General features: G+C 45.9%; 1 protein-coding gene across 1 annotated transcript in view; it reads right to left on the bottom strand.

Moving 5' to 3' along the window:
- LOC116430551 (uncharacterized) overlaps window positions 1-25,301 on the bottom strand; it is a 385,600-nt gene that overhangs the window by 65,626 nt on the left and 294,673 nt on the right. Inside the window, 1 exon segment of the mRNA XM_076372297.1 lies at window positions 15,625-15,717. Within this exon segment, the coding sequence (XP_076228412.1) occupies window positions 15,625-15,717 (93 nt within the window).

The raw sequence follows: 25,301 nt of genomic DNA, 5'->3' as shown, positions 1-25,301 counted from the left end.
GAAATTGCCCGAGAAAACGGTCCATCGCGTCGGGACATTAACGGCGATCGATCGTCGGGTTTTCCAGCCTGATTTCCGGGAGAGCGGGCCGCGTCTCGCGGGCCGGCCTCGAAGGGGAAGGGAAACCGCGGTTCCGCTTTCCCGGAGGATCGTGTCGGACGGCAGGACGGAGGGAAAAAAGGGGGGGCGGCGGGGGGTCGACGGGGGGAAAAAAAGAGAATCAAGAGTCTGTTGTCGTCGATTTCCGATTATCTCAATTCCGCGCAAGTACTTTCGTCGCTGGCCGAACGAGCGTAAAAAAAGGGTGGAGAAGAAGGGGGGAAAAGAGAAGAAAAGAACAGAAAGGGGAAGAATCTCGACGAGCCGACTTTCTACCTTTGCCGGTCGGTCTCCTCTCGACGTGCGCGCCGCTTTTCAGCTTTTCCTCGCTTTCCCGTGCGCCCGCCCCGCCGCCGAGGGCGGGGAGATCTCCGGGCAAAGCACCATCGACGAACACCGCGCGAGCTCGCGGATCTTTGTGCCGCTTCTCTGCCACCTGCGTTTCCTGCTCCCTCTTTGCGACGCGTAATTCACGGTTTCCGCTCTTTACCGCGGGTTGTTCTCTTAATTTATTTGTCGGCCGAGCACTTTCCCTTTCGCGCCGCTCGTTAAGTCTCCGCGATTGATCGTCGGCTTGTTCTGCGAACGGAATTCCCGTTATTCCGTTGAATTCGACGTCGACGAGGCTGGCACGAGTCGGAGACATTCTTTCGTGCAATCGTTGCGTATTCCAGCGAACAATATTCTACGTTTCATTGTATATCTATGACGGAGCAGAATCTCGTTCTCGAAGGGCTGCTAACGAGCGTGAACGATTGCCACGGGTCAGCCGTGAATTCAAGGGAACATTAATAAAGAAGGAAACAGAATTCTGCAAACTTCCTGCTGCAAAGATCAGCGAGCGAAATCTCGATGTCGATCTTCGTAAACGCGGGCAGGAGTTGCAAAATCGTAATAACGTGTTCGCGATCGTTTACAGATCGGCCGAAAGATCCCAGTAAATAAAAGCCAGGTTGCTTATCGTCGTCGGTGTCAAAGGCAACAAGTTTTCAACTTTTATCGCGGGATTGCTTCGCGTGACACGTTACCCTTCCCTTCGGACGAGGAAATCGCTGTTAACGAGAGTAGCGACAGAGTTGCGAATTTGTGGAATCGCAAGGTGTTCTGCAAGGTGTTCTGTTCCATAAATTTGTCAATGCTGCTCCTTCGGCCGGTTTACCGGACCGATTCCCGGTCGATTTGCATTTTACGATCCCGCTCGCAGCCGAGAGGATTCCATTCCGCCGGTCCGCGTCATCGTTACGAGCGTATCGAACAAACGTTGTCGCGCCCGTTACTACGGATCCCGTCTAATTTTCCGGCGGTGAATCGCGGGGAAACTGCGAACAATGCCCGCGCAACGATCGCCGAAGCGTTCGCGAATGCTCGCCAAGACCCGCACGTGCGCCAGCGTTTTATGGGAGCCGCTTCCGATACGGCGCAATATGCAGCGAGGTGAATTTACACGAAAAAGTCGGAACGAACGAGATTTATCAAATGGAACATCGCTTCTTTGAGAATTTCCAATTCAATAATGGACTGGGTACAGTTGAATAACAATGGAGATAAATGAATGAAATCAATTGAAAATACACAGCGACAGCGCGGAGCTTTTCCTGAATAACGTTGAGATTAAATATCTTTTGTTGTCCAGGATTACATTCCTCCCAATATTTGAAAGGACGAAAGCACGATCCTGCAATTTCCGAATATTTCACTGGCCAATTAACAAATTATACATTTCCTCCGTTTAAATTTGGTTTGAAGGAATTACGATTACTTCAGAAATAGTATCTCCGGTATATATTGTACGTTTCAGAGTGAATAGAGCTAAGGTATTCAATTAAAGTAACGGAGAACGAAACTGTCAGAGCCAGAACGAAGATTGAAGCTGCCCTTAAGGTCCCGTTCTTTCAAGTAAATCGCGTTAATGAAGATCAAGTCGCGGCGGAATTAAGAGCCTCCGTGTCTGAGATCTAAATTCCCTCCGGGATATTCGAACGCTCCGCGTCTCGTCCCGTATCGACTCGCGTTCGCGAGGAACGCGCGAATGTCATCCGTGAATCCGGGTCGCCGAAAGGGTCTCCAACTTCTCGGCGACTCGTTTGTCAAGATTCAGCCGGGAGCGGAGGAATTCGGACAGTCGAACGAACGCATTCGTAAATCCCCGAGTTTTCGGGCCCGAAATCCTCGAACTTCGCGGCGGTCGTGGTTGATCGATACCTCGCGTTCCGCGCGGCGAACGGAAGACAAATAACGGGCGTGTCTTCTTCGCGGCGGATTCCGCGGTCGATGAACGTTCTTCGCGTCGCACTCGAAGTTTTTGGATAAATGAAACTCGATGAAATGTCGCGTTTCTATGTACAGTTTGTTGGAACTTTTTCGAATGAATGAAACAGAAAATGTAGGACACGCAACTGTTCCACTCGAATTCTTTCGAATAAACGAAATTAAGGGGAATTTTTAACATAGCTGTTTCATTTGAGCTTTTTTAATAAACGAAGTTGAGTTACATATTTTTTTATATGCAAGCTTCTGTTTCTATATATATATGTTCTCTGTGCAGCGAACGGATAGACGCGAGAATTATCCATTTCTCGACCGATGAATCGATGAATTTTGTTATTACTGAAGATACTATGGGGAATACGAGTTATTGTGAAATACAAGTAAATTAATTCGTTATTGATATTCATTTTCTTTCTGTTCGGTGTATTGTTCGATTTAGAGGTGAATACTCGTCAATTAGTATACGCAGTAATGCGAGAACAAGTAGCATGAATAAAACAATAGGGTCCCAAAAAAAGGGGGAATTAACGATGCAAAATTCGTGAAAGGGGGAACCGTAGGTTTCTGCGAGTATCGATCAACGGAAATTTACGGGTTGGCGAACATTTCGAATGAACGGAATCTGATACGAGCCGCGGCGCTTCGAATTTGAATAATGACGTACGGATAATAACGGTGAAAAGACTCCGGGCGCCGAACGCGTGTAAAACGGGATAAAATTTCGCTCGTGCTCTAATGAAAAATCGATTCGGCGCAACGGAGGAGGAGGGGGATTGGTTCGTTACGTGAGAAATTCCGAATTCCGCGGCGAATGATTGAATTCTCTTTTATAATGGAACAACCGATATTAATCGCTCGCGCCTACGCCCGTTTTGTCTAAAGCGAAAACAAGAGCAACAAAAAGAAGCCGTGGAAAAAGGTAAATTTAATATCCGCCGATCACCCAACGAAATTTCAGTTTTGAAAAAGGAAATCCATTTTCTTGTACACTCGATGGAATTAGTTTACGCGCCGATGCCAACAAAAAGGTGCCGCTAAAAAAGGACCGGTTTAATCCCCGTCGATTACAGATTGAAATTTCGTCCGGCAGAAACAGTTATTTCCGTATTTCTGCAGCGAATTAAATTATTCGGGAGCAACGAGAGGAAGCCATTGAAAAAAGGGGGATTTAATGAAATATTCCAATTCCCACGCATGAATCTCGGAATCTCCGTAACTCGATTCTTCGAATCCTTCGGAGATCATCTCTGAAATTCCTACAATTCGATTTTCGTAATTCTCACGAGTTGATTTTAACAATCTCCACAAGTTAATTACCGTAACCTTCATAAATGCACTTCTACAATTCTACAGATCAATTTCTTCGCAACTTTTCCCAATTAATTCTCCCATCTGGCCGAAATCAATTTCCGCGATTCACGCAAATGAATTCTTCAAATCACCGCGAACCAATTCTCATAATTCCTACTAGTTAATTCCCGCAAGTTCCTCGTTATCCCGATAACTTATTCATCCCCATCGGACTATAATGCATTCACGATACCCGGCGTTCGAGTTTCATCACGTAACCGCGTGAATGGCAAACAAAACGGGACGTACGTATACGGGTTGCATGCGACCCGGTCTTATTGTCGGCGAGGAAAATTCGGCACGTGTTAGATACGCGGCGGAATCGGTTCGACGCGTCGCAAACGGGCGAACAAACGTCGCGTCGGCCAGGCAACGGTCGAACGGACGGACGGACGACGCGCGTGCATCCGTGTCCGACTCGGAATTGATTCTCGGGGTGGCTTGTTCTCGTCGCATGGCAAACAAACAATACGCGCTCGGATGAACCTCGGAATCTTTGTTTGCCGTCCTTGTATCACGGTAAACATTCGCGATCGCAATGAAAGCCCGTACCGCGCGCGCTGCCGCGTGTAAATCCTCGTCTCGATTGTGTTGCAAATTAGTCTCCAGACACGCGATTGTTCGCCGCTGAATTCAATTTAGCTTTCCCTTTTTCATTTTCATTTTGACTCGGTCGTGTGTGCGAACTTACCCCCCCTCCTTGATTCGCGCGCCGAGGAAAGGGGTTACCGGTGAACGAATTTGCTCGAGTATAAAAAGAACTTTCGACCCTTTCAGCCTGAAATAAACCGGTGACAGGAAATTTCATTCCACTGTTCAGGCCCGGGCGGTGGTGACGATTTAACGCGTTGCTGACGCGCGCGGCAATTCTTCGGCAGAGAATTTTTCGAGAAGCTAACGCATGCGGTATTGAATAGAAAGAATTCCGTTTCGATGCCTGATGTTTTAGAAATTCTAACGAAGTTCCGTGTTAATCTTGTTTCATAGACATCCTTTAAATGAATACACGTTCGAACGTTCAATTCAGTCCTTCAAAATCGACGCTCAAAATGATTTTTTATCGAATATTCTATCATCCCCTGTATTCCTCGTACGTTGAAATATTTGTTCCCTCTCCCATTTTATTCCGTTACCAGGAAGAAACACTTTTTTTCCAATATGGAACCTCCCCAAAAATCCAAAAATCCACAGCTCAGCCTTTTTAATTCCTTCACATTTGCCGTGCGTTACGCGTGAAACGATTTGAGCACGTTTCATCGGGAATCTCGTTCGTTCCTACAGTGACGGGAGGTCCTGGACAGAACGCGTCGCGACTCAACGCCCGAACAACTCTGTACATCGTCGGAGTGCGGCGATCGCGTATTTTCGTATCAGATCAAGCTCCAAGCCCACTGGTACAATATTATCGCTATCGTCGCAACGGTTCAGTTGTGTTTGCGCGTACACAGCGCGGTGCTGGCTCGTAAATCCGTCAGCGCGTCGGTGTGCCGATGGACGAAACGACGTCCTCTTGGATCAGAGGAGAATCGCATAATTATTGTCGCAATCCGTGCGATCCGCAGATAGCGGTTGCTCCATACGACCGTCGTTTTCGATGTGAATCAATAGAACACTGTTGTAATTGCGTTATCAGCCGTGACAATTATTTTCGGTGACGTTCGATGTTGATTGGATGTCGGCGGTTCGTCGACGAGATCGGCATTTTCAGCATTGATCCTGTATGTTCGTACGATAATATTGTTTGAATTGAAATTTTAGAGAAATGCCATCGACGATATTCGATGTTGCTTGGATATCATTGATTTTTCTCATGGTCGAGCACAGTTGATGTTCCAAACAGAATAATTGAATTATCCATTCGATAAATGCTGCTGCTGTTAGTTTTACAATGGATCTCGTTTCATCGGAGTCTCGAAGAGAGCCGATGAAAGCCCTACCTTAACGAGTCTGAACTGATTACAGTAATATAATGAAGATTCGCAACATACGAGTTCACTTGCTTGTGACCAGTGGTTTTCGACTCTACTTCTGGCTCTTTCAGAAAAACACTTTCGCCGGCGAAAGCCCTACTTTCAACAGTTACAACAGTTTTCGCTGTATCAAAGGTTAACGAAGTCAGACGTCACAGAGCAACTGGGATCCATTTTAACTATGATTCAATGGTTTCACCGATATCTGAGCGTAAAATTCTTTCACCGGCGAAAGCCCTACTTCAAACGAATCCACGGTGTCAGAGGTTCACGGGGGAACGTCAAGGGATATCAAAGAATTTTATCAGTGATCCGAGGGTTTAATCTACATCCGAGCCTGAAATGAGCCTTTTCTCCGACCGTCCGCGACTGATTGCCCTATCGTGTTTTCCAAAGTGATTTCGTTGCGGCAAAACGAAAACGGGGGCCGAGGGGTCTCGCGTTTCCGCGCGGACACCCGTTCGTGACGCGGCCCGACGCGAACGATCCACGATTTCCGGCCGATCCACAGTATCAGCCCGATCTGAACTGAAACGCAGGAAGCGAGTAAATCTAACCGGCTCCCCTCGCCGGTAAATCGTGGCTCGTTACCTCGGAGCTTCGATCGATCTTAACTATCCCGCTATTAATACCGCCCCGCATGTTTCACGTGAATCGTGTACACGGTATACCGAACGCGATCGATCGAAAAAGATTTTCAATTCGTCCCTGACGTAGTTTCAATCTTCGCGAAGGAAACTTCGAAGGGCGGAGTAACTAACAGCGAATCTTGTCTGGGCGAATTCCGAGCTTCGAATTTTTACACTTAAACACGTTGAATGCCGTAGGATTTCATAGAGAACAAAACAGAAAATGTAAAAAATATAATTATAAATCTTTCGATTGAATTTTGTTATTATTTTACGTTCATTTAGCTGACTGTCGCTGCATTAGGCAGTATTACTTATAATATAGAAATGTTTTCGAATAATCATGATTTAATTGAGCGAACTACAGTAATTCGATTTTGTTGATCATCGGGTGACCTCCGTGACATTCAACGTGTTAATGTTGACTATCTAATCGATGCTCGTGAAAGTCGTATACTTGAATTCCATATGTTCTTCTAATTTTCTCAACGAAACAGAAAAGTCGAGATTTTTCATATAGATGGCTCTTTCAACCTTCTCGCGTCTGATGGATCTAAGAAAAACGATTTGCTCAGGGAACTGATTTTCAAATTTATATGAATTTTTGGTGAAATTTTTGAACTGCTAGCGAAGTAAATAAGGAACGATAAAAACGCCAGAAGAGAATAGAAAAAAGGACGGTCGCGAGCGATAAGGAGGCGCCAGGTTGTCGCGGATAAGCGTCCCGATGAATAAGGGAGCCGCGCAACAGCGTCGCCGATGTAATCGGCAAGCAACAACTTTCCTCGTTAGCAATCTTATCAGTCACGTTATAATTCATAGCGTTCGCGGGTCTACTAGCAGATACATCGACGACGAACGTGCGTTTCTTCCATGGCGAGACTGCCAGCGCCTGTTAATAATCTAACATGTCCAGTTAGATCGTGAATGGAGCATCCTCTATGCGGCGGTTCTATGGTTAGAGCGGACATTGTGCTAGCTAATGAAATTACCAAGTTTGAAACTGGATATTGAGAGTAAGGACCGATCGATACTCAATCGAACTAGGGTTGCTCGCTGAATACGCTCGAGAAATCCGTCCAGAGACCCTAGAGACGAAGAACGGACCTTGAAAGCCCCATCACCACAAAGGTAACAAGCCTAATGCCTTGTCTTATTTGGCAAAACAATTTACTAGTCCAAGTTGTATTCCTGATGGAGATTCTCCTTTAATGTCTAACAGAATGCCACTGGTTCCCGAGAAAATATCTTCTCTCTATTTCTATCATACTTCGTTGACTTTTGCAAATGACTGCAACTTAATCAGACCTCGAGATCGCAGGTTCCGCTGAATCTTGACGATGAAATGCGTCCAGTATCTTCATAATTTAACAACTGTAATTCTTCGGGCCGTCGATCATCTGCAATCTTCTTTCCCAATGATCTCATAGAACAGTATCTTTACAATCCATAAAAGGATCCCTTCTCCAGTGACATTCTAGAGCAATGCTTCAACTCCTAGGATGGTACTTCTAACAATCTTGCACTTCCCAATTTACTCCAACAGGCAACCTCCTCTTTCGCAAAACAGAAAGCCACTGAACTATCCGACTGACAGCTCCAAGCCTCGATCAAACACCATACGAGGCAGTTCTATGGCCTTTAACAGTCAGAGTGCTTGGCATTCAGTCGAATACCCAAGAGACACCGTCTTCGCTGATAGTCAGGAACTCCGTCGACGGTTCAGCTCGCAAGTTCTCGGTGCCTATCCTAGACGAGCCTCCCTCCGTCTCTCTCGGCGGCCGTATCTGCATACATTTGACTTGCTAAGCCCGAAAAACGGAGTCGCCGCCACCTGTCGTTACGCGAGTAGGCGTTCTGCACGAGGCCCGCGCACTAGGTCGAGAGGAGTTGCCGAGGACTTCCGTCTTCCCGGAATGTCGGCGCTTCCGGTACGGCTTTCGGAGCCGCTTTTTGTCGTTGCTCGTTAATCAGGATCGACCTTCGTCGCCTGGTTGGCCTTTGCGCGTTTCGCCGCGGGAAATCGATCCGGCCGCGGCGGAACGAACGCTCGGGCGCGAGTTAGGAGCCTCGTTGGTTACTACACGGAGTCGATTGTATCTGGGTACGCTAATTATTCGGTTAAATACGCCGAGGAAATTGCTTCTTTCCATTTCGAACGCGTCGAACGTTTCCTACCTGGAAACGGCTCCTCGTGTTCGCCGGGGTAATTAATCGAGGCGAACGACTCTTTAGTCGACTGTTCAAGAATACGATTGTTTAATCGGCGCGAAGTTTCCCTTGGCTCTTCTCTCCTCCTGTTTCCTTTTTCCTCGAGGAAATTCGATGCGTTTGGTTCCGCGGAACCGGCGTTCAGCGGATTCACCTTTTTCATCGCGAATTCTGCCGTTCATTTGCTCGAGTACGTAAACAATTTCTGCGAAGTGCTCGCTCGCGACTCGTAAACGTGGAGCAACGGTTACGTGCAGTCCATGCTTTTCCTTTTTAATGCGTTCGCGTGACATTTTCCATTTTCCAGAAGAAAGCTTTGATTAATCTTTAAGAGAACTACAAAGTTAGCTTCGTCAGCTTGTTAAACGGAACGAGAGTAGTTTCTCGTTCGTCTCTTTCTAAATAAAAGTATCTCCGGAGAGACGGCAAACATGTTCTCCATATTTAGCGACTGGAAGAACCTCGTTCTCCTCGGTTAATTATCCTCCGACTTCCGATCGGCAGGGGAAAGTCCGTCGGTTCAACCGTCCCCAGAGACGGTGTTCCCTTTCACGAGTACCGGGTCGAAGAAATTACACTTATCCCCGGGCGGATAAGGGCGGATCGATGGCCAACCCCTCCGATTCCTCGGTTCACGATGATGTAACCACGAGGCAAAGGTCCAAAGTGTTGTAACCAGCGAATGCGATGCTTGGCGGCGTCCACAAAGGACGTTCGTTAAGATAATGGGGTATCGCTGGGGCGAGCGGAGTCTCCGGAGGCCGCAGCCGCGTTTCAACCCCCTGCACCCCTGTTAAAAGGTCCACGGGAAAGTTTAAACCGGTTTAAGCGAACGGCAGTAGTTAGCGCGCGCGCGCGCGCGTGCGACCCGATACTCTTCGATTATCGAAAGGCGCTGTCGGCCTCGTTAGCGCCTCAATTTTCCACAGGACGCTTGAAAGGGTTGCCGAGCCGTGACCAGGGAAATTGGCGGTGTTGCTGCCCGCCGAAGAGATTCCGGGGATTCCTTTGTTCGTAGTTGCGGCGAGGATTATTTCTGACGAGGCTTGATCGAGATCTTTTGTTCGGGACGCGGATATTGCGAGATGGCTCGCTTCTTTAGGATCCTTCGTTGAAACGATGCGATTCCCTTGATCGTTATTCTCGGATTGTTCCACGCTTGATTATTCCCGAAGATAAACCGTAGTTCTATGCCACGCAGAAAAATCTGTTGATCGTTATTTCACGATCGCGTTACTCTTAATTATCTTTGAAAACATGCTAGACCACTATACCATACAAAATCTTCTCAACATTACATCACGATTATATTCTGATCTTTTGACATCGATTAGAACACTGGATGCATTACGTAAGAAATTATCTTGATCATTTCACGATTATATTGTTCTGAATTATTCTCCAAAATAAATCGAAGTGTGCGGTACGAAACATTGTCTCGATCATTATCCCACGGTTACATTATTCTCTGTTACTCTTGAAAACGAACTCGCCGAACGCTGCGCAACGATTCGTCGCGAAGTGTTTCGGTTGTTTTATCCGACGATATTCATGGACGTTGCGGGATTGCAAATATTCGATGAGACAGAATGTCTCCTTCCTTAGGGGTTGGGGGGAACGAGTGTTTCTCCGGTTGAGATGGATTTTTTTTTAAATATTCAGTCGTAAGCTCGACGCGGAGTCGCGGGCGACGTTGCCCGGAATAGATTCGATTTTTCTCGGAGATGGGGCCAATGTCGAGAGGCACGAGGCGGCGACGAGGGAAACCGGATCGTCGCCTAAACGAGTCGAATGAATAAGCGATGAGCGCGGCCTACGGGGAACGTCTAAAAGCGTCCTCCGGAGCGTGCGCGACCCGACGGCGTGACAAATGATGGAGACTCGGTACTCTGGAGTCGCGTCGATACTACCGAGTATATGCAGATCGACGAGAAACAGTGACAATAAATTCTTAATTATCATCGCGTTTGTTGTTGGCCTGGTTTCTTATGGAAATTGTTATTCGCGTTTGTTACTTGCATGGTATGTAAGTATTCGATGCTTTGCGTTAACACTGACTGTCACGGCGGTCACCGATGACCGGAGCTTTCAAATTACAAGAAAATAACGACTTGGAAGATAATTGATCAAATAACCAGATAGGGTTATATAAGAATTTTCATATCTAAGAATAATTCTTGCTTTGTATCTTTGCTATGGAAAAGAAAAACGACAGATAAAGCGCTGATGCTTTTCGCGGCAGTCAACGTACTAAACAAATGCTGGTCTAAATTATATAAATAGTAATAATAAATTTGGAAATTTGACGTTAATCGCTGAACTTGTAGATAACAGTCAATGCATGGCCGAAAATTTTGAATTGAAAAGAGAACTCCAGCGAGCGTAATTTTTAAAGGAATCGTAAAATTGAGAGTTGGAAAATGGAATTCTTATCTGGATGCTTGTCTCTAGTTTATAAGATAGTTGATGCTTCATATTACCATTTCCTAGGAAATCAAATGCAATCTTTAGACGAATAATATTGTACGTTGAACGATTCAAGTTAATCGCACTGATCTCATGCTAACTTCTGTATATTCCATGTATCCTCTGCAATTCACAGTTTTCTCAATGAAAATGGAAATTCGGTTCACGTATCTTCTCTACCGATCCAACTTTTCGTCGCGATGTCATCGCGTCATGTCAAAAATGCGATCGGCCGTTTATTTACTCGTTCAAAACGATCCCGTTTATTTTTTGTAATCCGTTCAAAATTTTCGACAAGCCTGTTCCACGGGGAACGAAGCGCGACGCGTACCGCCGATAAATTTTCGACTAATCCGGCCGCGATTTTCCAAAGTGACGTGTCGACGGGCGGCGACGGATTAAAGCCCGCCCCGTCCACCGTGGAGTAAAAAACGCCGTCTCTAATTTGAAATCTCCCTTAATCCTTCCGGTAATTAAAAAGCTGCGCCGGGAGCCCACGAAAAGAGATCACATCGTCGCCCCGTCTCTCTCTCTCTCTCTCTCTCTCTTTCTGTGCCCTCTTCACCCGCGGCGCGGAGTCTCGTTCGGCCCCCTTCAACCCTTTTAACTTCTCATTTAGGATAACATCCGGGTCCAGCGATCTTGTTAAGACTCTGAAGTGCTCGAATCTCCGCTCGAAATTAGTTTCCTTTTTCCCTTTTTTTGGCCGGAGAAACTCGTCACGCCGTTCGCTCGCGAACTTTCAGTTCAATTTATCGTTAATTTCTCCGAGCGAGGAACGAGTTTTTGAAAACCTCCAGCGTTTGATCCGCTCCCTCCGATTAACTTCGAGTGCATATTCCGCCGTTCCAACAGATTCGAGGATCTCTCATGCTATTCTTCAGCGTAGATTTTTCAAGCATAATCACATATTTTAAAAGTAGCTCACGCTGTTTCTAAATCGAAGATCCTTAGAGAAACATATGGATAAAAGAGGAACTTGCACGAATCACCTAACGTCATCGGAAATTATCCGATTTTGTTCTGCAAGCAATTATCCTTTAATTCGACGAAAACAGTTTTTCTTTGTGGAAATATCGCTAAACGTTCGTTTATTAAATATATTACTACCCGTGTAAGTAATACTAGTAAAGTAGTACAGGTGAAACGGGGCAAGATGGATTAACAAAGAAAATCTGCGAGCAGGCTCGAGACCGTGATCATTTCTCTGAATCACAACGTCTGTTCCCAGTCAGCGAAAACACAGTTTAACTCCTCGTTAGTGTTCTCGCAGGGAACACGCATAGGTGGCAGAGACACGTCCGTCCGGCAAGGATAGTTCATTCGTCTCAGTTCCCCGAATTAACAGTATTTTTCGAGTTCGCGCGGGAACACGCTCGTACGTACCAATTACGCAGGCCGGCCGCTACACGCGCGGCGGGTATATCAGCAAGCACGGCCAAGCGAATTAGACGTTGAAGCTCGTTAAATTTCCTCCGGACGGCCGATTCCTCCGGTTCGCCGCGAAAAAAATTCCGAATCGTCCGGTGAATTATGAACGGATCACGGCTCCGGATATTCGAAATCGCTCGCAGCGTCCGTGCTCGCCAGCTGCGAAAGTACTTCTGAGTGTTTCTCGTTCATTTCCACCGTGAATCATCGCGTGGAACGCTGGTGAATGTTAAACGGGACTCGCTCGAAAATTGGGAGCTTGGTGAACGCGATGGGATGCTTCGCGGAATCGAAACTGACGTTGGAACGGGCGAGCAGATGTTGTTTCAGCCCGAACGCGGCGTTTGTTCTAATTTAACCGAACTTTTAGTTATTTAATATTAGTCCACGACGATCGAAAGTAAACATTTCCTGTTCGTGAACGTTTACGATTCACGATCGGTTTACTCTTTCGTTGAATATACTATCTTCAGCTACGACGCCATCAACGGTAAAGCAACTTGATAGGAACGTTGATCACGAGGCAAGGTTAATTGTTCTCCAGATTTAAATGAAAAAATTTACTCTATACTTCCGTCTAGCTTTTTGTAATTAGTTTCAAACAATCCGGAAGGTCCGTTCATAGGTGGCCACCGCAGACGACGCAACCCTTTGCAGTTGTTTATTTAAGATATTCAACATTTCCTAATGACACTTAGACGATACTTGAAATTTAACGATTAAACTAAGGAACAAAATTATCTTGTTTCAATATTTCACACGGTGACGTGTTACGTTCAATATTAAATATTCAACTGTACAATCTACTTTCGAGAGAGTCGTTCCCCAAACGCAAAGGGTTGAATTCGTCGTCGGCCGTTCGGAAAGGAAACATCTGCTCGGCCGGTCGAACCGCGACGCGTCGAAGACCGTTTCTTTCCGTGAAAAGGGGAGGAAAAGCGTTCGTGTGAAGTTCGGTCGGTGCGAAAAGTCCCGTGTAGACCGGGTGAGAGAGCGGGCAGTGCGAGGCGATTATATTATCGTATTTTAATAATCGTCGGTCGTCCTCGGAACGATTCCTCGTGCGCGTGATTGATTCCTTACCTGTTCGGGCACTTCGGGGATCGAAATTCGACTTGGCCTCATCAGTGTCCCACTTCTTTCTCTCTCGTGGCACACGCCCGTTTACATTCGCGGTCTATTCTCTCTCTCTCTCTCATTTATCAGACCCGATCGACACTCGAGTGTGTGAATCTCTCATTGCTCTCTCGCTCGCTCTCTCAATAAACGTCTTTCTCTCTGCCTCTCTCTTTCGGTAACTCGGTCATTACTTTTTCGTTTTGATTTTTTTGTTTTTTTTTTTTTTTTGTTCGTTCGTAATCGTCTTTTTCTCTATCGATCGTTAACGGTTTATCACGAATTCTCGATTCCCCTGTCCCACGGTCTCTCGCGCGCAGAAGAACTCTAAATGGGACAACAAGAGACTCCCGTCAGACATTTCTCACGATTATTCGGTGCACGTGAATATATTTATTATTCGGCTAGTCGTCAGAGCGTGTTCGATTCGTTCTCATTCGATCGCTGATCGTTCGCTGGTCGATCGAGATTGGATTCGCTCGTCTCTCTTTCTCTCTCATTCTCTCCCTCTCTCTCTCTCTCTCTCTCTTCCTTTCGCTCTCTCTCTCTCTCTCTCTCTCTCAATCTCTCTCAGTCTCTCTCGCTCTCGTCTTTCTCTCTTCGTACACGCTTTTCGTATTCTTTTCTCTTACTCGATCTCGCTCTCTTTCGTCTTTGTTTCTATCAACTCTGTCTTTTCGTCGACGATCTTAGCGTTCGAGATTCCGGTAATTGGAAATCTACGAGCTGTCTGGTTTCGTTTGTTCCGCTGTGTTCTTTGTTTGTTTGTTTGTTTGTTTTCATTTTTACTTTTATCCTCACGAGCGCGTCCACCCCTTCAACTTTCGGCGATGTTCTCGGCGCGGCTCGCGCCACCCACGCGGACACGTTCGCCTCCGACCGTGATTTTGATTCGACGTCGACACGCGGCGCTCCTGGATCGATTCAGCGGACGTCCGCGTCGGTGCCGCGGCTACGCGCCTCGGATCTGCTCGCGCTTTCGGCGCTGCGCGACGCTCGCCGGCGATGGCCATTCGTTGTGATCGTTTCCTTCAAATTTCTGACACTCCTCGCGGGAAGAATTCGGATAAAAATTGTTTCCTATTTGATTTCAATTGATTTTAAAGGTACGTTTCTATGAAAAGGACTCTTGAATAAAACAGAGGTTCGTAATGACGTACTCCGTGTACGAATTTCAAATTGAAGTTTACGAGTGGGTTCGATTAAATTTCACTTGCACCGTTCCTTTCTTCGCCGACGATTCCTCGAATCGTTTCCGTAACGCCATCGCCGCGAGCCGCCGCTTCGCGATCAATTCCGACGGAGCCGTTTATCCATCGACGTAACAAACTTCACTCGACGCGCCGAGAATTGCGTTACAGGTGGGGGAGACTCGAAACGTTCGATTAAACGAGAAGTTCAATCTAACAGACGGTTACAAGGAAGCGCACAGGCGAAGCGTCTGCTCCGAAATCCGGCGAATCTGTCGGTAAAGGAACGAATTTCAAGGAACAATCGCGATAGAGAACCTCGGCTCCGTCGGAATTCGAGAACTCGATGTCCCGAGGCTTCGAATCGCGATCGTATTCGCGCGATTCCGGGCCGAGGATCGAGACTCGTTCTCCAGCGATCGGCCAGAACCGTTCTGCGCTTAAGACTAAACGCTCGAGTCGCTCTCGTGAGTATTTCGAGCCTTACGCGGGAATATTCTAACGAATGAACGATTGAAAATCGACGGGGAACGACGGATAATCACGAGCGCGATCGAACGGTGCACTTATAGCTAAAGAAAATTAATTCTCGGATAGGCGAGCAGCCGGTGATTGAATGATCCCGCGTGTGTTCAACGAATTAAAACGTCATGGAGGGAAAAAACGAAACGAAAACAGGAGAAAGTTGAAGAAAAAAGAAATATACGACCGGCTGGTCGCCTGTTGATCGAGCGAGAGCCGCACGCGAGCAGCGCCGCGCGCGCGTCTCTCCCTCTCTCTTTCTCTCGCGTGTCCCTGTAAAGAAGTACATCGTGTATAAATGAATTAATGGCGATGTATACATATATATATGTATGTATATATATATATAAGTATAAGAATGTTCATGCACACCTCAATCTTTCTGCCCTCAACCACGGTGCCGTGTAGCCTCTCACGTGCCCGGTCCGCGTCAGCACTATTTGCGAATGTTACAAAACCGAATCCCTGCATGCAAGGACAGACAAAACAACATGCATTAAACTCAACTTACAGACTGCCAGCGCTCGGCAAACGGCCGGCTGGCCGACCCGACATTTCGCTGTCCCTTCGCCCTTTTCTTTCACGAATTTTCTCGAATCACCAGACCCGAAGGAACGGACAGGAGAAAATCGTTGATCATTAATTGGGAAACGAGGGGAAAGGAAAAAAGGGGTGGAAAAGGGTAGGCTGGATTTTTCTCGGAGGTGCTCCGCGTGCATCTTGCGCGGCCACCCTTCCCGAGTATCCAGCAATCGATTTCGCATCGATTCGGGTAGATTTTCATTGAAGATTCTCCGATTGATCGCGAACGCTCCGTTCTTTCTGGCTCTCGGCTCTTTGGTTTTCCCCGCGTTTCCGCCCTTCGCGCGCACTTTTCAACCCTTCCGGCGGTCAAACTCTCTTCAGCCGTCTTTCAGGCTCGAACCTGCTCTCTCCCGTTTATTTCCCCCGACGGACAATGGCCGTCTGCAAGGGCCACGTTAATTAATTCTCGAGAACGTCTCGAGACCCGAGCAAACGCGAGCTTCTATTGCGCGTGACTTTTCACGATTCAAACGTGTCGCGATGTCTGTATTGACTTATTGTTGATAACATTCGAATTTCGATCTGAAGGAGCGCTTTAAGTGGAATTTCTCCGTTGAAACGAAACAATTTTATCAGACGGACAAATGGTAATCCGAAGTTCTGTTTACCACGAGACGATGGAACTCTTTTGTTTCACATTTTCGAATTCTTTTTTCCTTTGATCCTTAAAAAGTACAAAATGTAAGAAAAGATTTGTTCGCGTGGAAGTCGTTAAGGCTGCCGAATAACGAGACGAAGTTGCTCGCGAGCGTTTTGTAAACGCGTTTCGCGAGTACGGAAAGAATCTCTTTTTTTGTACGGGGGTCGAAAGGAGTCGGCGAAGGGCGCGTGGAGTGCCGAGGGCGCGCGATGAGCGTCAATTAAGGGACGGAAAAAAGGGGGAGAGTAGAAGCGGCGTGCAGAAAGCACGAGTCTCACCACCGGGCGAAATGTCGGTTTTGCCAGCGGGTCTGCGAGCGCGTCATACTGCTTACGGAGACGCACCAAACAACGTGCAACAAATAAGTAAATATAAAATCATGGTAAGAAATCATGGTCATGGTCACATTAATCATCTCATTATCATATCATATCATATCGTGTCATGTCATCATGGTCATCGTCATATCATTAAAGACTCTTGCTTGTACCGAGAGGTGCGTGTACGAGAAAAAAAGAAAATGAAAAAGTATGAGAAGTGGGTTAGTAGATTGGCGGTGGGGAGAAGGATATAGTCGGGATCTCAGTGTGAATCGTGTGCCTGTGTGTATGTGTGTGTGTGTTTCGTGTATTTTGTGTGTTTGTGTCCGTATCAGACTAAAAGAAGACAATGCTTTGAGAGAGCTTGAAATATCGAACTATCGAAGAATATTCTGAGCTTTCGATGATTTCGAGGAAAAGTAAATGTTCCCTGTCCTACCAGCGAGAGAAATCTTTTCAGTCCCAACGTAACACTGATGGAAATCTTATTCGAAATTGTTCAACACAGGAAAATTTCTTTCGCCGAGGAAATCCTTCGTCTCCGTCGAATTCTCGGAACCGGTTGCGTAGGATGTTTCTTTCTTAGAGAAATTAATTAGAGTTTCGTGGAACGGAAGACAGGTGGGGGCGTCGCGTACGGATAATCGAGTTCCCTGGTTCTCGTTCCCACGCCGAGACACCGCTTGCCAGGGGCTGTTAGGCACGGAGGCTGTCACCGACGAGAAATCGCATTAAAGCCAAATCAAATCGGCATCCTGGAAGAACGAAAGAGGAGGAGTGCAAAGTTGTCAGGGGAGAGGCTGACGTAACAGTGCGCCGTGGAACGCTGTTTCCCCATTTAGGAACATCGTAATTCGTTTCGCCGGGGATCGGGGCCTGGCTGTAATCGAATCGATGGGGCTAATTGAATATCGCGCCGTCGAGAATTGCCTTCGAATAATCGAGGTACGATTTCTCCGCGTTCCCGTTGATTAATTAGGGGCGGGTTAATTGAGGGTCGCGATTAGAAAGCGGGAGAAGAGCCCTTCGAGTAATTAACAGTTTGTTGAGTATCCCAAATTGATCAGGGATGATATATGTCGTTTTGATTTACGATAGTTGAAGTTTGCCGTCATATGAAATCGTAGTGGAATATTTTTTGGATGTCTCATTGAATCATTCGGATCATGCTAAGTGTTGTTCTTAAAGACTTTTGAAGAATAGTCCTGATTTGGATGCGAATGTTCTTTATTCCTAAAGTTTGAGTTTTGAGAAATTATTTGGATTGCGAATCACTGAAATGATTTTTTGGATGTATCTATATTACGCACTCCATGGATTCACTTTATTCGAATGAGTTTCTGTGAATTATTATTCAACTGAATGATAATTCGACTTACCGATGACTGATCCATGGAAGAAACCATTTATAGAATATTAGAGAAAAAATCGTGGGAATGAATTAAAGAAAAATCGCCTGAAACACCAGCGGTCACCTATCTTTCAGCGAATCACGATTGGAAGACGCTTAACCTATAAGATCGCAAACATCACAACGATGTCGCTTTAGTCATCGACCCTATCACTTACAAAACTCCTTACTACGACTTTCCTCCTAAACTTTCATACGATAATCATTCAGTATCCACTTCCCTTCCTCCAAAGTTCCATTACCATTAACCTAAGCTACCTACAATTTGCACACCGAAAAATTTCCAGTTACTTTCCACGGCAGGAGGTGAATAGTACGCATCCAGCGACTCGCTTGGGAAATCAGCGTAATGTAGACAAGCTTCGCCGACGAGGAAAAAGCGTAAGAGAGATCGTATACCAGCAGAATCGATCTGCATATCGAAACACGTCCAAGCTTCGGCAAAAATTGAAAGCTCTGCGCTCTATCCCAACAAACATTTCACTCGTCCGGCCTATCCTACTGAATTATTCAAACTGCAATCTCGGGGACTCCGAAAACAGACACCCTGCCGTGACACTTTTCCACGGTGGAAAAATTCGAAAAATTTGCAACAGGTTGAGACCACGTTCGATCCTTGGATCGCGAGAATGGAAAGATTGCTCGAGTCGTGCCGTTTCAGATGTTTACACGTATTCGCCACGGTAATTTTCTTCGCTGATGGTCTCGCGGCCGTTTCCATTCGCGAGAAGCGACGCGGTTCACGCGACGGCAGATCGCGATCTCGGCGAAAGCCTTTTTAAAGGCTTATCGGCTTTCGGAAAATTGAGGTTGGCGTGACCCGACACGCCAGCTTCTTTCTCCTTTTTCAGAGAATTAATCCCACCGTACACGGCGTCTTACAAATCTCTTGGCCCAGCTGGCGGCTAGCGAGCACAGGCGAAATATGCCTCGCGTTAATTCTGTTAAACGGAATCGCGGTCACGCCTCGGCGTTTTTCGTTACCTCGAACTCGAATCCACGGATTACGTTTCCCTTGGCTGCGGGCGAAACTATAATTACCGGTTCCGGCTTGAAAAATCTGATTACCTGCACTCTGACCTCTGGGCGTTCCGAGATTCACGAGTCTACCGTGCACTCTCCGGGGATTTCAGAGAATTGGACAGAGAATCCGTCGCGAAATTGGAAACAGACGAGAAAACCGCTCTGAACTGAATAGAAGTTTTGTAAGATTTCTGTAAGAAGTTCTTAATCCTAGGTTCACGGTACAGATGTCACTTCCAATTCAAGAAACGAACATTCTCAACACGATGTATTTTTCTCTTTATACGCAATTCTCCTCCACGCGACTCTTAAAACGAAATAGTATGCGCTGCTTGAAAATGATCACTTTTAATGGAAAAGAGATTCGCGAAGTGAACGTTTGAAAGGAGGATGCCAAAATCCTTATCAACCGAGGATTCTCGAATTAAGAAGAATTTCACCTTCGAATTCAGTCGTTCGGAAGAAGACGCGATCGCGAGAGAAAAAGTTCAGAAGCAAACTTCCCTCCCCGAGCCATCGTATCACGGCGGGGTTCGAACGACCTCGTTCCAGTCGAAATATCCGCGGCTTATCGCGGCCCGTCCCGAACTCGTTTCCGCGATATCGCGGGAGATCGGTGGTTTCAGGTGATACCGGCTCGTTCCGTGGCCTGCCCGGCGAAATTGCCGACTCGCCATTAATCAGACGCTCTATCGTGAGGGTGGGTGGCCGAGGGTTTCCCCGAGGCGGAGACCGGTCGTGCACGGTTGCAAAAACGTTGCGGAAACGATACGCGCCGTTGGTAATTATTATTATTCCGCTCCCAGCGAGATCCCCATCTCGCACGCCATATTGTGACCCGCGGCTGGCAGGCTTCAGTCCGGTTTCTCGCGCGAGGATCTCGGGGAAACGCGAAATCTGGAGGGAAACTGGGCCGCACGAGACGAGGAAGAAATCGCGTCCGTCGGATACTCGACAGGAGAAATAATTCTCCATTTCGTTCGAAAGTTCTGCTAACGAGAGCTGTCTAAGAAAAATTCTGCGCCTTGCGAGTCTACGATCACCTTGAAGACTGAATATTGAACATTTGCTAACTAACGGTTTTCCTCGATTCACTCGAATCGGACAAAAGAAAATGCCTCGCGAATGAATCTGTAATCTGAAGATTGATAACTAGACTGCGGATGTTAAAGCAGTTTTAAATCTTTAGGAACATAATTAGGAAAACAGAATTATGATAGAGAATGGTTTTTCTTAATGAATATTATAAAAAGCATTCCGCTGTGAATATTCCTTCGTGCATTTCGTCGAACTTTGTGCTTTCAATTTTCCCACAAATGAATAAAAGCAGCAGAATAATGACTGACAACGCTGATCCTGTAATTTTTATAGAAGCTACGGAACAAGAGCCAACAGAGGACGAATAGAATCACGCTCTCGTGTAATCGACGGAATCCCGGGAACGGGATCACCGAGGAAACGAAAACGTTCACGGATAAGCTGCCTCGATCCATCGCGATCCATTGCGAAAGTGATCGCTGGCTTATCGAGCAATCCATCTTCCCGGCGCGTAATTGAAAGGCCGGCTTCTGGTCGTCGACGCGGGACAAGCGAAACAATTCCGGCTCGTTTCGCCGGAATCCGTGAAGATCGATTCCAACGCGTGGCTCGGCCGATTACGCTTTGAGATTTGAAAGGGAACGAAACAATTCTGGTCAACTCAATAATTTAATCACTCCATTGAGATGAAAAAAACCGATGAACGATAACATCGACAATTAACAATCCGAGATTGTCCGGTAACGATTAGGCATTGTAAGCAAGATGTTAGAGTCGATACGATCGTGGAATGACTAATTATCCCGCGGACTGTGATTAATCGTCGCGTTAGACGCGTTGATAAAGTAACCTCAGTTGATCGTGATTTTTCCACTGCTAGACGCGAAGATCGTGATGTTAACTGTAAAAATTTCAAAATCCTTCAGTGTAGATCTCTTGGAATAAATGTAGACTCGCGATGAAGAATTTAACCATTTGCACTGGCGACGTACAGTCATTCGACTTGATTTAGCGAAGCTATAAAATTTGATATTCATATATCGAGATAAAATACATCTACCCTCGATTCGTTTACTATTTTCAATTAACATCGTCAGCAGTGTAATCATGTTTCATTGGAAACTGATAAATACACATCAACATACGAACTATATACAACTGCAGAGACAACTACCGTAAAGACACTTCCAAATGAAATCGTAACACAGGAGATTCAACGGTTTTCCAAGTATACACGAATCTCTACGAAGTCCCACGCCGAACAATTCTACGCAGGTTCGACGTACAATGCATCCTGAAGTATCGACACAGTAACAGTCAATGTCCATCGTGACTGTAGAAAGGGGCACCGGTGTGGCCGTCGATTCGACGGCTGACCGCGTGTCCCCTTCCTCATCCTCGGTGTACGTGTACGTGTGCGAGAGAAGGTTTTAACAGTGATCAACGTCGCGTGGTGGCGTGTAACAATAATCGACCAATCACTTAACAGCTAGGTGCAAGACGTGGCAAGCCAGAGTAGAGGAGAAGGAACAAAAAGAAAGAAAAAAAAAGAGAGAGAGAGGGAGAGTCTGGTCTGTGTTCGTGTGGACGTGTTAACACTACGTCGACCGGGGGTGGGTGTCAGCGTGTGCCGTGTTCCACAGGAGACAGCTATCCAACGAACAACCAAGGCGGGCGTATTCGATCGATCGACCGCTGCGGATCAATGCGTGATTTTGCCGACAAGGGATGAAGGGGTTGCGGTGACGGGGATGGAACGGGCGGCGGTGGAGTGACACTGGCTCGAGGAAGACGTGGAGTGTGTGTCACGGCGAAACCCGAGACGAGAGTTTCCGCTACGACCAGTCTTCTTAAACGGCCGACTCACGCACGATTTAATCGGACGATCGCTTTCGCCGGGCTTTTCGCACCCTCTCTTCGCGCGAGGCAACTTTGCGAAATGGTCGATGGACGATGGCGATAACGGTGTTATTCGAGAACGAGGCAATTATGTTAATATCTGATAACGTTAATGACAGTTACACTAAGAAATCGCTGATCGTATTAATATTCCGTGGTATTAATGACATTTGGGAATTAGTAGCGATACTAGCGGTTAATAATGTTAAATTACTAGATAGTAGATACTGTTACGAGAAGTTTGTTTTAAGAAATTGGAAATAATCATTGATATTAACGACGATTAATCGCTGCTACGCAGTGGGAGAAAGATGCACGCTGTTTCCAGTTTTCGAGATGATTACGGAAGTAACGTTCGGTACATGGAAAATTGAAATTTTGTATATCGGCTTCGAGCTGTCGTGGAGGAATAATTTATGTAATGTTACACCGAAGATGGTATTAGTATTGAGAAAGATAAATGATTAATCGGAATTTAGTCATTCTAAATCAAACTATTCGAGATAGTCGAATCGAGAGGGCGGGAAAGCATCCCGGGGAAAAGTTCTTAGCGACAAAATCGATATTCCCTGCGAAACGAAAGAATAATTGTTACCAGAAAGTCGAGGAGTGGTATCGGAAAATACTGTGAGCGGACGATTTAGCTTCGAGCCTCACGAAACTAATCAAATCTGTCTGTTCGTGTGTTTATACAAGTGTACGCGCGTGTGTGTGTGTGTGTTTCGTTGGTAGACGGGAGGACAATTAAGGGTTGGAACGAAGGAGTTTGGTGTGTGGAAAAGTGGCGGAGTACGAAGAATAGTGGGGTACTTGAAGAATACTTGAAGTATGTGACCGAAGCTGGCAAACAGCGATATAAAAGCGCACAAAACAATACGAGATTCAAGATTATATATATATAGATACGTATAGAGAGAGAGGGTGAGTCAAGAGACAAGGAGTGTGTGCGTGTGTGTACCGCGATGGAAGTGGCGCGAGAGATATACACGTATACATATATATATCATTTTTTCGCCTGGTTTCCATCCATTCATATTTTTCGTTGTTTTTTTTTCTCTATCCTTCTGTTTTTCTTTTCATTTTTTCGTTTTTCCTTTTCTTTTCTTTGTATTTTTTTTTTTTAGAAAATCTCTTTTCTTGCTATCTTTTTGCCTGCGTCGATTGTCAAACATATATCTCTCTCTCGTTCTTTCTCTCACTCACTCACTCGCTTTCTCTTTCTCTCTTTGCTACGTCACGTGGAATGAAGAAATTAGTAAGTAATCGGCGGCGAGGAGATCCAAGGGGTTTCAAGGCGTGCGTCGCCGCGGAAATTACCGGCGTCGCTGCTTACACTCGATGCCTACCGAGATTTCTGCCTGAACACGAGCGTCAAAGTTCGCCGATCAAGGAACGACTCGAACAGACACGGTCGCGCCTGAAAATTCTCCGGCTCCTCGTGTCGAGGACAATTTTGCGAGGCGCACCTTCCGAAGACTCTCGGGAAACTTTCGGAAAAACGTGCGAAACGTTTCGAAAATTATTGGGCCCACCGGTAAATAATCCATTGGTTAATTTAACGAATCAGTAGCAGAATATAAACTTGTATTCTTTTCCTCGATTCTCAATTCTTCTAGCTTTCTATCCTTTCGAAAGACAACGAATATCTCAGAAATTAATGAGTATTACAGAAAAATGATTATTATTCATGATTGGAACTGTACAGGCAAATTTTTTGCAAATACTAACGCTAAGAACGTTGAAGTATCGATATGAAATTTAAGAGGAAAGTAAGAATGGATTGCTTGTCGGTGCACCGAATTAATATGCCAAGTCGTAAGAAGTTATGCGGAACATCTTTCGAGGTCAGACCGCGTCGGGACTTGTGACACGGGATCGGGGAACGGGATCGACACGGGCGCTTCCCGTGGGATTAATCGAGGACGGATCGGTTCAGAGAGAATGAGAGAGAATAATGTTGCAACGAGAAGAGGCAAAAAACGGCGCGCGATACTGTAAAACGCCGGACAAAACGGTTTGGTGAGATCGAAAGCAGCATTTCTCTATCCTAAGACACATACGTGAGTAATAAAAGAGGTAGAAGCATGGGCCTTTCATTAATACCTTCGACTCGCCTAGACAAAAGCGTGCGACTACTATTTACATATATAATAATGATATAACAATCAGATAGAGATACGTACGTACATGTACAGGAGTGTTAATATGTCTGTGTGTATGTCTGTCTGTTTATATCTCTCTTTTACTTTCTCGTGATTCTGTTGTGTGTGAGTCAATATACATATACGTATATTCATTATATATATTTATAAACTTCGGAAGATGCAATGGTAATATAAATATGTACGGTATCATGCTGTTCGTGTTGGCTCGCGACTCGCGACACTCGATTCTACTGGATTTAGTCGTTGACGGGGAAGTAATTTCAACGTTATCAATAGATTTTCCGCTCTTGAATTATTCTCGCGATGTTGATTTCTCTTTCGTCCGAAGCTATGTGCGATGAGAAAGGATCGAGTAAAACGATTAAACGTTGAAATTCTGACTATCTTTATCCCTGTTTTTCTTCTAGTATTATAATTCATTCGCGAGATGTTAATATTTTTTGCATAGGAATCGAGGACCGTTTCGAGTTTCAAAGAGCACGGAGAAAAGAAGAACGTAACGCGTGTCGTTCGGAGAATTCAGTAATAGAATCTTTAAAGAAATCTAGATTAAATCGATAACTCGTTAATATTACGAATACCAAGCGATTCGGAGCATTGAAATTTATAAAATAACGAAAAGAACAATAATTTACGGAGAATCGAAATAACATCACCAAGATCCGCATAGCTTCGAGAAGAAAGAGCGAAGTTACTTTGAAAAATTGTGAAAATCAAACGAAACAAGGGATAGATCGTATTTCCGATATGAATTATATTTGTGCACCGTAATGGCGGACATGCGACGCGTAGCAGGCCAACACGTTGCAGGTGGATTAGTAAAGTACTCGGCGCGGCGTGTGAACCATAATCAGGTGGTGTGTCGTTGGTGTGATCGAGAGCTAGGCCTCTCGCGGAAGTCGCGTACGCAGGTCTGAGCTTGGAAAGATCAACTCGGTAGACAGGCAAAGTCGCGGCACTAAGTATTT

This window comes from Nomia melanderi, chromosome 11, assembly GCF_051020985.1.
Source record: "Nomia melanderi isolate GNS246 chromosome 11, iyNomMela1, whole genome shotgun sequence".
Taxonomy (NCBI): domain Eukaryota; kingdom Metazoa; phylum Arthropoda; class Insecta; order Hymenoptera; family Halictidae; genus Nomia; species Nomia melanderi.
The sequence above is the reverse complement of the archived record's forward strand: the minus strand, read 5'-3'. Positions and strand labels throughout refer to the sequence as shown.